General features: G+C 44.7%; 1 protein-coding gene across 1 annotated transcript in view; it reads left to right on the top strand.

Annotated features, from left to right (window-relative positions):
• The window catches only part of LOC145392394 (tetraspanin-2A-like), a 71,030-nt gene extending 68,841 nt beyond the window's left edge, over window positions 1-2,189 (top strand). Inside the window, exon 7 of the mRNA XM_080266796.1 lies at window positions 1,986-2,189. Coding sequence (XP_080122922.1) covers window positions 1,986-2,189 — 204 coding nt within the window. The remainder of the gene's footprint in view (window positions 1-1,985) is intronic.
• The last annotated feature ends 12,376 nt before the right edge of the window (window positions 2,190-14,565 follow it).

The raw sequence follows: 14,565 nt of genomic DNA on the forward strand, positions 1-14,565 counted from the left end.
AACATCTAAGGTATCATGCTTCACTGGACACACATGCTCATACATGTATAAGTTGTCACTATTCTTCTTTACCATAGATTAATACAATATACGTGTTATGTGCTGCAGTCCTTGAAACAACTCCAGTCATAGTCATTGTAAGTTCAGATGCTTTTAAACAACTTCATTTGTGTCAAGAGAAGTGAGTAATAATGTGCTGGTGTCATTATGAATTCCTAGCTTTTGGTTGTCTAGGCCAAGCCAAAACAAAGAAGTATGGTATAAAAGTGGAAGCCCTGTGTAATTTCTTCACCATGTTTCCATACATGTTTTTTTTTTTATTTTTAGTCTTAACAAAATGTAACTCCCCTTGCAGTTTAGTGAATCCCATATGCCTTGCACCAGAAATGAGTCTTGACAGAAAGTTATGAAATCAGTATTAAAGAGAAAAAAGTCATCCATGCTTCATCTAGTTCTCTGTTGCCCCAATCAAAAGTAAAGGAGGAGATGAATATCTGTAGGCTCAAATGCACGGAGTTGAAAATGATCAAATGCATGTGTAATGCATCCGTGAATGACAGACCTGGGAGGTTAGGATTGCAAATGAAGAGTTAAGAGGATGGACAGGACTTGAATAGATTAATGATGTGATGAGAAGGGGTAGATTGAGATGGTTTGGACACATGGAGGATGACAATGTGGCACAGAGGATGAGAGGTGTGAACAGTAAGGGTGGAGTTGCGAGAGGCAGATAAAAAAAGATATGAGATGAGATTCACAGTGTGACCTCAAAGATAAGGGACTGAATAGAGTGGGTGCTAAAGATATGAGCAGCATGGAGAGCCACCATTAGGCTACCAAGTCTATGTGCATGCATATTGGAGCCTTTATGACTGAAAACTAAAACATAGGGGACCAGGGTTAGATTATTCATCCAAGAAATTTATGGGTAGAGTGACCAGTAGCCCATCCTTGAGCAGTACTGTATGCAACCAGTAAGCCTCTAGGCCACTGAACTACCACGATCACCCACCATTGTAATACAATTCATGGTCACCCACGTTGCAGGAAACCATTGTGTTTGTCAGTCAGTGCAGTCACCTGAAAGTAGCACCTCTTTAAGTGAGTGATGGTGGGCTACTGGTGCCCTTAAAAAAAAAATAAATAAATAAATAAATATATAAAAAATGGGGAAATTGAAATCTCCCTAAACTAACTCCCTCACCCCCATAGAAACACCCTTTCAGCCCTTTGTTCCTTTCGAACAACACTTCAGCTCTCCGCAGCACATTGGATTTCACAGATATAGTACTTTACTTTCTTGTAGTTTTGTACTATTATTGTATCTTACCTCATGTATATAAACTTTGCATTCTGTGAAAGCAATCCACTGATTTTTTTTTTTTTTTTTTTTTTTTTTTTTTTTTTTTTAAATCAAAGGAGGGTATAATACTGCACAGTAGTGTACAGTACATTAGTATTGTCAATTTGATAGACATAGTTATTTAATATAGTTTATTCCAGAATAGTTCACATCAGTATTAGCAGTAGTAATTGTGTTGACAGTTTTATTTTTGTAACCATAATAATGTAATGTACTGTACTAACTAGAAAATTTAATTTGTATGATTTAGTAGTCAGTCTTAGCTTAACCACTTCATTTCAGGAACATATTTTATATTGTATTTTTTCTATCACAAGATGGTTTTATTCAGCTAAGGAGAGCCTTTTCAAACCTGAGGAGTTCAATACAAGAACAGTTTTATTAGCCCCTTCACTGTAAGATGTCCTTCCTGAACTGAATACAATCATTTTGTTGTTGGAAGAATAAACTAAAAATATGTCATCATATTGATAGGGTTAAGTAGTATTGTGTCTTTACTATGAAAAACTAACTTTGTAATGAACAGTAGAAATCATTTAGTAGTCAGTCTCAGCCCAAAGGAAGTTAATCAAGCTACAGCTACCATGCAACTCCACCAATGCAGTGTTTTAATTTTCCAAAGAGTGGATGTGGTGCGCCGCTCAAATTCTGGTTGGATGACAATAAGGCCATTTGGTGCTCAATCCTGGCAGCCCTGGGTGGCCTCCAGCTCATGTGTATTGTCCTCTGCATCCACATCATCCACAAGCTGAAAGATAAGACTGGTTACCGGCGAGCCATGGACAAGAGGAGGCTGCATGATGAAAAAGGGGCTTATTCATTATGAGCCGTCCACCACCATGAGCTGATCTGGTGAACTGAGAGACAAGCCCACCATTCCTGTCATTGTTCATGTTGTGGGAAATAATTACTTGAATCTGGATGATGTCCTGTTTAGTATATTCTTGCTGCTAGCAGTTAATTTTATTCAACATTTGTCTGACTGCTCCAGTTCAAAAAGTCTCCCCTTAGCTGAATAAAATGATCCAGAGATGACAGAAATAACATGAAAAAGACATCCCTGAGCTGAATGGATTCTGGAGCATTTCTGCACAGGCCAAATATTTCATACAATTTGGTACAGGTTTTTAGAAACTGAAACATAATATGATTTAGTCATTTCCATCACAAAGTCTGCTGATATATATATATATACACACACACACACACACACACACACACACACACACACACACACACACACACACACAGTACACCCTCAATATACCGAACCCTCTTTTAACGAATTTCTGTTTTAACAACCACCTTGAGTGAACATTATGTTTGTGTAGCAAACTTTGATCGGTAAATGAATGGATGTGCAGGAAACACCAACCAGCGTGGCGTGACATAGGAATATAGATTTATCCAAGGCGTACTTGCAGTCTTTATTTGCAGTGGAGTTACTGTACTTCCTGAAAGGTAAGAATAATCACATAAATTAGTAAACAGAGCATTTATTGAAAAAAAGATCCATTTAGACCTAGCTATATGTTACTGTGTGTGAGTGTACAGCCGAACGTAGCTCCGTATTTGATGAACTTTGTTTGGTAAAAGCCTTGATGCCTGGGAAATTACCAAACAGCATGGTGTTCGGCTTTAACATCAAGGGTTTAATACCAATTAGTTTGTTGTATCGAGGGTGTACTATGTATGCATATATATATATATATATATATATATACAGTAATCCCTCCAAAATCCGACATAATAGAGCCATAGGCAGGTCCGGATACTGGTCCTGTCTGGATATTGGGTCCCAGCTTATGGACTTGTACTTGTGGACCCTAACTCAGAGAAACACCTATACAACTCCCTCTGGACATGCATAGCACCTGTTTAAGACCCAAATCACACCAATAAGGCACATAAATGACTGAAATAAATGCAAAAGAAGCATAAAATGACGGTTTAGAAGTAGGTTCATACAATATGAAACATTCTGGTTACTGGCTCCTGGACTGGTACTTATGGACCCTAACCTAGCCTAACTCAGAAAAACACCTTCCTACTGCACATGCATAGCTCCTAACACCCTATTCACACCAATAAAGGACATTAAAGAGTGAAATGAGGTGTTTGAGGTAAGTATAGTATGGAAAAAAGTACAGTGTGAAACATTCTGCCTACTTACAACAAGTCCATGGCCACCTCGATGAATAACTGCCTCCTCTCGGACTCTGACAGTAAGAAGGATTTTCTGAAGCACTTCCAGTACACTGTTCATGAAGTCTTGCACTGAACTTAGTCAATCGCACTCAGAAGTCCGTTCTCTTCACAGTGCGCACTCTTGTCTAACTAATGCTCCATTGTAACTTACTAAGTGTTGCACTCTGCTCTTTAACTTTTCACATTCTTCTAATAATTTTCTAAAGCAAAAACAAACAAGTCTATTTACATTAAATTTTGTTCCAAATTAGTCTTTTCACTCACAACTGTAAATCCTTAACACAGTGCACTGTTTTTTTCACTGCACAACACTGTAAATTCCCGTGTGGTCTAGTGGAGAAGTTCTTGCTGTTTATTCACTGTCAGAGTCCGAGAGTATCACTGGCAGGTGACCTAGGGGTGCGTCGCTGGGTCGTGGTGATGGCGTACCCACTGCAGACGACTCTGAAGACAGAAGCAAACTCACGTCAAGCGGTGACTCCACTGTGGCTGATGTGCTGGGCTGTGGCTCGGAGCATGAGGGCCTGTCTTGGGGAGGCAACGGAGTGGAGCCAGGTCTGGGCACAGCTGGGGTCACGGACCTGAAAAAACTGTCAATGGTTGATTGACGCAATGACCAACGTTTCTGACGATTGATGATGCGCTGCCTGAAAGCACGCACTTCCTCCACAAGTCCCAAGGGCCCCATCTCCCTGTCGCAGTCCGGGTGTTCCAGGTAGTCTAGGACGAACTCTAGGTGTTCCCGGAGTGCACTCAGCTTGGGGATGGCTGGCGTAGTGTCCTGCTGATAGGAGTCCGCATCATCGTCACCTTCCTCGTCGGAATCTTCAAGCTCGGTACTGATACCTGCAACTGAAGACGCGATCTCGATATCAGACAATGTCTGATACCCAGGATCGCCCTCATCGTCATCCAACCACTCACGAACATCGTCCACATCAACATCGTCGCCGTGTGTACGTAGCCGTGCATGGAAGTCATCCACGTCAAACCCTAGAAAATCGTACTCCACATCCGTTCCAAGAAGCAGACGAGACCATTTTCCAGAGTCTTCACAGGGACTTCCTTCCATGCACTAGCCCAGTTGTACAGCGCAGACTTGATGTTGTAGCGGCGAAGGTTTTCCAAAGTCCACTGGCCTTGTGTCTCCCGTCCCTCCGTGCGCTCGTCCTCGTCCTCAAGAACAACCATCACCTCGTCCAGGAACCTCCGTCGATATAGGCGCTTTGTTTCCACAATCACTCCTTGGTCCATTGGTTGGATGAGAGCAGTCGTATTAGGTGGCAGAAACATGCACCTAATCCGGCTATTCTCAGCCACCAAGTCCTTGTCGCACGGGTGGGCAGGTGCATTGTCGAGGAGAAGGAGGGCCTTTACCTGGTCGCGCAGGATTCCCAGTGTCTTCGTCTGGTAATTGATGACCTCCTTGACGAAGTGGCGGTGGAACCAGTCTTTGAAGATCACGGCTGTAAACCATGCCTTCAAAGAATGGTACCAGACGACAGGAAGGACATCCATCACCCCACGAAGACACCAAGGCTGCTTTGCACAGCCAACAACAACGGGCTTAAGCCGGTGCATGCTGTTAGCATTGGCACAACACAAAGCAGATATCCATTCCTTGGAGAGCTTACGACCAGGTACACGCTTCTCCGTCTCCTCGGCTAGAGTGTTCGTTGGCAAAGAGCGATAGAATAGACCAGTTTCGTCAGCATTGTAGATTTGACCGAGAGTGAGGCCCTTCCTGTCGATCAAGCCCTTCACCCTGTGCCGAAACTCATCAACTCCATCCTCGTTAACGTCCAAAGCTTCGCCATGAGCTTTACGGTTGGTAAGGCCATGCCGTAACTTGAACGTAAAGAGCCAACCCTTGGATGCCTTGAAGTCTAGGGCGTCGTGAAGCCTGGCGAACTTCTCAGCAGCAGCCTTCAGCTCCGTTCCACGTACCATCACACCAGCAGCACGTTGCTGTCAATACCAAATCAACGTGGAGCGGTCGATTTCAGCAAACTTGAGAGTAAACATCACCTTCCTCTCCATGTTGCGTTTGCTTCTCGACGAGAAGTCAGCCATGTACTGCATGAGTTTGTCTCGGGATCTCTTAATATCGAACAAAGTAGATCGGGCCAGGTTGAACTCGCGGAGGATGCGGGAAGAAGACCACCCCACATCTCCATTTTCCAATATCTCCCGTTTCTTCTCCAGAGTCAACACCACTCTCTTCCTTTTCTCAGGTGGCGGGGTCATCATCACACATGCTAAGAGGAGGCCCAAGAGCAGCAAGAGTGCCTGCAGCAGGTAAGGCACCACCACAAAAGCGAGCACATGGGCAGCCATAACGACGAGCATCCACTCGCGGCGAGAGACAGGCGGAAAGTGGGGAGGATGCAGCGGCGCTCTATCGGACGTCGGAGGAATGACACGCCACAACAATGCTCTCCCGCGCCGTGCGCGGCAAGTTCAAATTATGGGTGGGAGTTTTTTTTTTTTTTTTTTTTTTTTTTTTTTGCGGTTTTCGGACCATTCTGGGAATGTTGGATCCCGGGACGATAATGTCCGGTTAGGGGGGATGTTCGGATATTGGGCGTTCGGATATTAGAGGGATTACTTATATATATACACAGTAGGTTCGCACAGTGCACGTCATCACAGTGCGCGATTCGCATTGTGCGTGAGTTACCAAAAATCATAACCAAAAACCATTGAATGCTCGAGTTTCCCGCACAGAACGCAAGGCAGAGGCAAGGAGTGGCTCAAAAATGCCATTTTCTATTAGTGTGCGACCACCCCTCACACAGCGCGTCACGTGTCATCTGCTCCTGTTCCTGTTGAGGATGAAGAGGATGCAATGTCAGAAGTGTCAGCATTGGACTTTGAAGGGTTTATGGCTGAAGTGAGTGACTTTGATGCTCCTGGGGAAAGTGCTCAAGAGGAGTCTGTGGAGGGAAGTGTTGGTGCGGTGGGGAGTGCTGCACTGTAAGTGTTGCCGTGCCTCGGAACCCCTATTATTTAAGGTCATCAGGCCTGTTGTCTACTGTTGTTAAGGTGACTACCCATATTTTTGTTATTGTAGCTATAGCTTTAGTACAGTGTCTGAAAAATATGACCTTTATTATGTCTCTAAGGGCCAAAAAATGTCCAGGTATGAGGGGGTACCGCCTATATGTAATTATTCCCATAAGATTATGTATTCCCAGTACGCGAATTCCCAGTGCGCGAGGTCGTGGACCGCCCAATCTCTTGCGCACTGTGCGAGCTTACTGTATATAGATATGTACAGTATATGTTCACACAAACACATACATACATACATATACAGTATGTATATACAGCAAGCTCTCACATAATGCATGAATATTGTCCCCGGAAGGTCCCGCTTTATGAGATTTTTGCGTTATGAGGCCATATGTTTACATGTTACAGGGTTTCATGGTATCCAAGCCAGCCCCAAATTCACCTTTTGGGGCAGTTTTCCAGGATTTTTCTCAGGACATTTACCTACCTAATAATGATTTTATTACATACAAACACAAGAGAATTCCTCACCATTTGTGGGCTTCCTGGGGGAAGGGGGAGTGGGGTTCCGAGGCAGGGCAGGACTCCTACTGGTCTCCATCACAGTTCTCTTGCCATGCAGGCTCCATGGAGTCCTCATCTGAGGAAGAAGCTAAATCTTGTACATCCACAGTCCTCTGTTGCAACTCTTCTGCCTCCTGCACAAACCCCTCAAAGTCAAGGGAACCCACAGACATAGCATCTTCCTCTGGCTCTTGCTGCCCTGGCATCTGTCAGGGACAAAAGTATTGGGTGAGTAGAGTCTGTTGATGCTGTCATATTTTCTCTTGCCTTAGGTCTTCATACGGTCATGTTGCATGCAAGAGTGTCTAGCATATCAGCCTTCCGAACCTCATCCACATCATAAACCATGATAGCTTCCTTGAGCACCTCTGCACCAGTCAAGATGTTATTTATGCGACCCATGATCATAACTGGTGCCGTGGTTTGTGTCTCATCCTGATCCCCCTGATCCTCTACCTCATGGTGTTCCCTGTTGAGCTCTTCAGTGCATTGCATGGTGTCCTCAAGCATCATGTTGTCCTCCACAACCTCAACCAAATCCTCCTCATGCACCACCTCATAGCATGGTATGGCTCTGCACGCTCATACCGTTTCCTGCTGCACGGCCTTAAGCGACTGCATCGCACCACCTCTGGCGGCACACAACTCAGGTGCCAGCTTGTGCCAGGCATGATTTATTGTTGCCACAGACACCCAATCCCATGCCTTAAGAATGTTCATGACAACATTCCTCTTGTACTTTTTCCAAAAAGCTGCCACAGTTAAAAGGCAACTCTGTGAAGGGTCTGGCTGAGGCACGAGAAAAACAGGGCAACGGTTCAGCTGGGTCAGGCTGAGGCACATGAGAAAAACAGGGCAACGGTTCAGCTGGGTGAGGCTGAGGCACATGAGAAAAACAGGGCAATGGTTCAGTTGGGTCAGGCTGAGGCACATGAGAAAAACAGGGCAACAGTTCAGCTGGGTCAGGCTGAGGCGAATGGGAGGGAGCTGGCAGGGGATCTGCTGGGTCATCCAAAACCTCCTCATCAGACACCTCCAAATCCTTGTCACCATCAAGCACTTCCTCCTGGAGGAGATGTTCCTTCTCACAATTGTCGGTGGCCTCTCTCAGATATTCAGACATGATCGTCTCATAATGGTACTGTACTTCAAAGAAACTATCACTTCCTGGTCTAGGGGTTGCCGGCGGGAAGTCATGTTAGCTGGCAAAAACACTACCTTAACACTTTCATGCAAACCCTCCAAGTAGGCTGCGTGCCCTGGTGCTTTGTCAAACACCAATTGGATTTTAAATGGTATGCTGAACTCCTCACACCTCCTCCTTGCTTCAGGAATAAAATATTTCTTGTACCACCTATTCAGTAAATCCATAGTCATCCACCCTGTCTTTGATTTCTCCCAATAAACCCCCGACTCATGTGTGTTAACTGCTTAAAGCACCTAGGTTTGTTTTACTTCACTTACAATAATGGCCTCATATGCAACATTGCAAGACAAAAGTAGAGTGATGCTTACCTAATCAACTTTTCTACCCCTGCCGTGCCGGTGTTCTTTTGAGATATATGTAGTCCTTGGCATCCTCTTGTATCGGAGACCCGTCTCATCTGTGTTATTAATTTGCTCAGCAGTGTAACCCCCATCGCTTATGATTCCGTTTAGGACATCCACGAATGTCTGCTGCTCCAGCATCTATTGTCGCACGTTCTCCTGTCACCTGTACTCTTTTCAAATCCTTCCTTTTCCAAAACTTGGCAAACCAACCACTTGACACTGTAAATCTGCCTGGAGGTTGGGATGGCTTATGACAAGCTACAGCGTACAGGTGGCAGGCCGTCCTCCTATGTTGATGACTTGATTGGAACTCCTTCCCTCTCCTTTCAGTTCAAGTACATGACCAGGAACCCCTCCATCATAACAAGCATTGGGTCAGACATTCGAATCCTCTGGTCCATTGGAGATTCCCTTTAGGCCTGCATGGTCTTCGTAATGGTGTCCTTCTTCCCCAGGATCGTACGATAGTTGACTTGTTGATTTGAAACACCTTGGTGATGGCACAGTTATGTTCTCCTTTCTCCTTCCGCTTGATGACATCAGACTTCTGCTCCTGTGTCAGACTCTTTCAACAGCTCGCTGGGTCATGGTGTGGTGGCATGGTTGGGCTGGGTCAGGTTGTTAAAAAAAAAAGAGCAAAGATAACCTACAGTACATGTGGAGCCAGAGCATGGGAAGAGGGTAGGCTCAAGTGGGGCAGGAATGCTCGGTTGACAGTGATGACACCCCATGCAGAGCCATGACAGCCATACCTCATTGGCTGATGTAACCCACGCAATGACTATCGCTGCCTGCGTTATGTCTTCCCACCGCGTTGTGACCAATTTTTTAGCATAATGACTGTTTAAACCATAATTTGTGGCCTCAGGCCGCGTAATCCCTATCGTCACAGTGTAGTACAGTTTTCGAAAAAATGGGCAGATGTTTTAATCCGCGTTATATCTGTCATTGTCATGTTTTGACCATTTCCTGGCCTCAGAAATTGCCTTTTGTGTTATGAGAGGTTCGCACTTACAGATCGCGTGTAAAGTGAAAGCTGACTATGTATACCGTATATAGATACTGTATATATATATATATATATATATATATATATATATATATATATATATATATATATATATATATATATATATATATATATATATATATATATATATATATATATACACACATATACATACAGGCATACCCCTGTTTAACAATCTAATTGGTTAGGTAAAACCCCATCGTTAGGCGGAGTATCGTATATCGGGGTACTTTTAATGTATTTCAATGTAGACTGTTTACTAGCCTTGGGTTTCCCCCCAAACCAAGTCCAAAACCCACCCAGGTGAGGCCAAAAACAGGTTTAAAGGCATTCCAAATGGCCTTACTGCTGTCAAGGAAGCTAACCTAAGCCTGTCTATCTATCTATTTATTGCCAGACACCATAATCCCGTAAGGGGTGGCTATTTGACTTTGAGTTATTTGTTTTACGGGGAGGGGCACTAACCCTCCACCAATTCACTTGTTGACACATAGGGAGCACGTATAGTTTGGTTATATGGTTACCACCCAGCATTGTAAATGGTTTAACACCTGTAAATAACTCACTAAAACCAACAAATCAGATCTGAATATCGTCAAGTATAAGGCTGGAAAAAATCAAGCTTAGTAAACTGTACCCCTAAATGACAATGTTCACCCCATCTATGGCTAAAACACATTAATCGAAGTCTAAAACAGTTTATAAGTCAACCTAAACACACAATTTTAATCTAAAATATCATAAAAATCTGTAAGAAAAATCAAAGTCCATCATTAAACCAGGGTTTGGCCATCGTTAGGCGGGGCATGGTGCAGTTTCTGCCCCCATCGTTAAGCTGGGGTATTGCATCTAGGGGTATCGTATATCGAGGTTTTACTGTATACACTGTATATATATATATATATATACATATACACAGTGGGCTCGCACAGTGCGCGAGAGATTGGGCGGTCCACCACCTCGCGCACTGGGAATTCGCGTATTAGGAATACATAATCTTATGGGAATAATTACATATGGGTGGTACCCCCTCATACCTGGACATTTTTTGGCCCTTAGAGACATAATAAAGGTCATATAAGCTACAATAACAAAAATATGGGTAGTCACCTTAACAACCGTAGACAACAGGCCTGATGACCTTAAATAACGAGTTCCGAGGCGCGGCAACACTTACAGCGCCGCACTCCCCACAGCACCTTCCACCCTCACCAACACTTCCCTCCACAGACTCCTCTTGATCACCTTCCCCAGGAGCATCAAAGTCACTCACTTCGGCCATAAACCCTTCAAAGTCCAACGCTGACACTTCTGACATTGCATTCTCTTCATCCTCAACAGGAACAGGAGCAGACGATGTCGCTGGTTCCGTAATTTCACCAACTTGAGCCCGTTGTGTGTAGCTTGTTATGAGCGTCTGTCTTCTCCTGTTTATTTCTTCCCTGTGCCTGTCTGTGTAGAAACGGAAGAGTTTGTTGATACCAACCAGAAGTTCCTCCATTCTTAGGTTGCTCACTTCCTGTTCCTTCACCTCTTCCTTGAGCTTATGTGCGACAGCAAGGATCTTGCTAATGTTTGACATACACAGCTCAGTCCTGCCTTCCATCACGCTAGGCTGCTCAACTTGTCTGGCGTCGGGCTCTGCGTCAGCCTCGTTTATCCATTGCAACACTTCCTCGGGAGGCTGTTCCTCAGTAGCAGTGTGCATTTTTTGTATGTCCGCCAATGTAATATCCTCGAAACCTGGTACAGCTTGTGCTGCTGTCAATGTTGCTACCTCAGCCTCGGCCAGTGGTTGAATGGCCGTCTCCTGAGTGATGCATTAGTGAGGCACGAGCATTTGTCACTCATGGTGCACCGTTGTAGGTGTAATCTGGTGCCAGGCTTGTAGGAGAAATTCAACTGCGTCCTTCACCGTAAAGTTACACCAAAATGTCTCAACAGTCATGGCATTTGTGGCAGGTCGGGATCCCACCGCTGCCACCAAATGTCATAAAAAAACTTTGTAGTTACTTGTAGTGGAGTTATATATATTAGACTTGTGGACGAGCAGTTGTTATACTTGAGTAGCTTTGTAAGTAGATAATCTTCTTTCCCATTTGCCATTCAATGACAAGGACAGGTAAAGAATAGTATGGGACTATTTTTATTTGTCTTGGAAATATTAACAAGTCTCTCACACAGAGCGAAGTATAAAGTAGAGTCCCGCTAGCTGTCTCCCTATCTCTCTCTCTCTCTTTCTCTCTCTCTCCTTCTTCCAAGTTGCTAAGCCTTTCTTCCTACGACCTGCCGCTTCTATGGCCTCTCTCCTTCTGAGCTCTCTTTCCTAAATTCTGGTGTAGTAGAAGTCGTGTCACGTGTGTTCCTTGTGGTTGGAAAGTTCTAGAAGCCTGTGTGTGAGTATGTGTGTATGTGTGTGTATGGTCACTAGGCGCTGTCATGTGCCTATAAAGCATTCCTTGAGTTAAGAGTGTGTAAGCATGTTTAGCATTGCTCGATTCTTGCAGACACAGTACCTTCTCATCATCCAACTTCCTGCTTCTATCTGTCTCTCTATCTATCTATATATCTATCTATCTATTATGATTTGTAATTATAATATGGAGTCCTAACAGGGATACAGGTGCTGGTGGAGATGGAACGGGAGCAGATTGCTCATCAAGGTCTTCGTTGTTATCTTCTTGTAGGGCATGAAGCTCCTCTTGTGTGTCGATCTTCCTGCGTAGGTAGTCGTACACCTCCTTATGGTAGAAATGCTTCACTGTGGCGATTAGTTCTTGATCCAGTGGCTGCACTAGTGTGACGTCGTGCGTGGCGGCAGAAACACAACACGACAATCCTTATGAAGATTTTCAAGGTATGGAGGGTGACTTGGTGCGTTATCAAGCACAAGGAGCATCTTAAATGGAATGCCCAGTTCCCGACACTTGGCCCTGGCATCAGGGACACACCGCCTCGTTAACCAGTCTGCCATAATGTTCCCGGTCATCCAACCATTTGCGGACTTGTACCAATACACGCCACTTGCATCCATGTTTGTGAGGTTTTTGTAGCACCTTGGGTGTGAAGCTGTGTGTACAACAACTGGCCTCATCTTGTGGCTCCCAGACAGGTTTACAGCGAACATTACCATCATCTTACACTTTTGGAGCTTGCGACCAGGGACTTGTTTCTGTCTTTTAGCGATGTAAGTTGATTTTGGCATGGCCTTGTAATATAATGACATTTCATCGATGTTGTCGATCTGGTCCTTGGTTTACTGTCCCTCTTCAATAATTGCTCGAAATATCGCAGGATAGTCTCTCGCGGTCAGCTCATCAGCAGAGGCACGTTCACCAGACACTTTCACGTAACGGAGTTCCATGCGCTTGAGAAAACGGTCCAGCCATCCAACTGATGCCCTGAAAGGTTTTTCCACTTTTAACCTGCGAGATGCTGCCTTGTAAAAGAGCTGGGCTTGGTTCCGAATAAATCTTCCATTCAGTGGAACACCTTCCTTTTCTTTCCGCATTATGAAGGTGGCAAGATAGCGCTCCATTAGTATCATAGCACAATTTCCCACCCGCGAACGGCCGTCTAGGTCAGAGGCACCGTATGTCTTCACTACAGCCTTTATGGCTTCACGGTTCTTCCACACAGTTCTCACTGTAGATTCAGCCAGTCCCATGATTCTCCCGATAGCCATGTTTCCTTGACCCTCCTCCTTCATCTTAATGATCTTTAACTTGGTGGCGTGCGTCAGAAGTTTCTTAACTCTTGGGGTTGGAGCCATGGTGTGGCAAAATACAGGTAGCACAAAAAACACCACACGTTGTACACGACAGGTTAGCTGTAGAGAGCGGATCCGCACAGTGCACGAGCCAGGACTGTTATGGTGCGTCCGCTCCCTTGTACCCCAAGCCGCGCAGTAGAATGCCTGGGAATTTCTGCGCATCAACATGATGACACGTGACGCGCTGTGTGAGGGGTAGTTGCACACTAGTAGAAAATGGCATTTTTGAGCCACTCCTTGCCTCTGCCTCGCGTTCTGTGCAGTAAACTCACGCATTGAAGGGTTTTTGGTTATGATTTTTGGTCGCTTGCGCACAATGCGAATCATGCACTGTGATGACGCACACTGTGCGAACCTACTGTATATATATACTGTACATATATATATAGTACCCTCGCATCCAAGACGGTAATATTGTCGCCAGAGGGTCCTGTCTTGGACGAGAAGTGTCTTGGACCAACACAAGACCTTATGGAAAATTAAGATTGTCACAAACTCTTTGAAAAGTGCCCTGGAAAACGTCAACCTAGACCTATTTTGGCACCAAAACAAATATCCTCACCTTGAAAGTGTGTGTTTCTGAGCTTGTTATCTCCAGCTTCGTAGGCTCAGTTATCTCCAGCTTAGTAGCCTGAGGTAGATGGCGGCACTTCAGGGGGTTAGTAGACGGTTTCCTAGGCATATTTATGTAAGGAGAGGCAATAACCTAGGAACAAATGCCGAGTGCAACACGTGGTAAGTGTGTCCATGGCGCTCTGGTGAGGGCAGAGGGAGACAAAAACAAGCCCTGCCTGCTCATCACGTGACCAGAAGCCAACATTTTATTGGACAACATCACAACCATGTCACTATCCCAGGCATGGGAACCATGTTGGACCAGGTGAGACTGTCATAGCTGTATTCTCCTCAGATTTGGGCCGTTATGAACCGTTGGTTTCATATTGGACGTATGCAACTGTATTACAGCAATATACTGTATTGGATTATTGTTTATGGTCTCCGTCTTGGACATGAAGCATCTTGGAGAAACCCATCTTGGACGTCAGGGTACTGTGTGTGTAT

This window comes from Coenobita brevimanus, chromosome 22, assembly GCF_032717465.1.
Source record: "Coenobita brevimanus isolate Jiangsu-jjx chromosome 22, ASM3271746v2, whole genome shotgun sequence".
Lineage (NCBI taxonomy): Eukaryota > Metazoa > Arthropoda > Malacostraca > Decapoda > Coenobitidae > Coenobita > Coenobita brevimanus.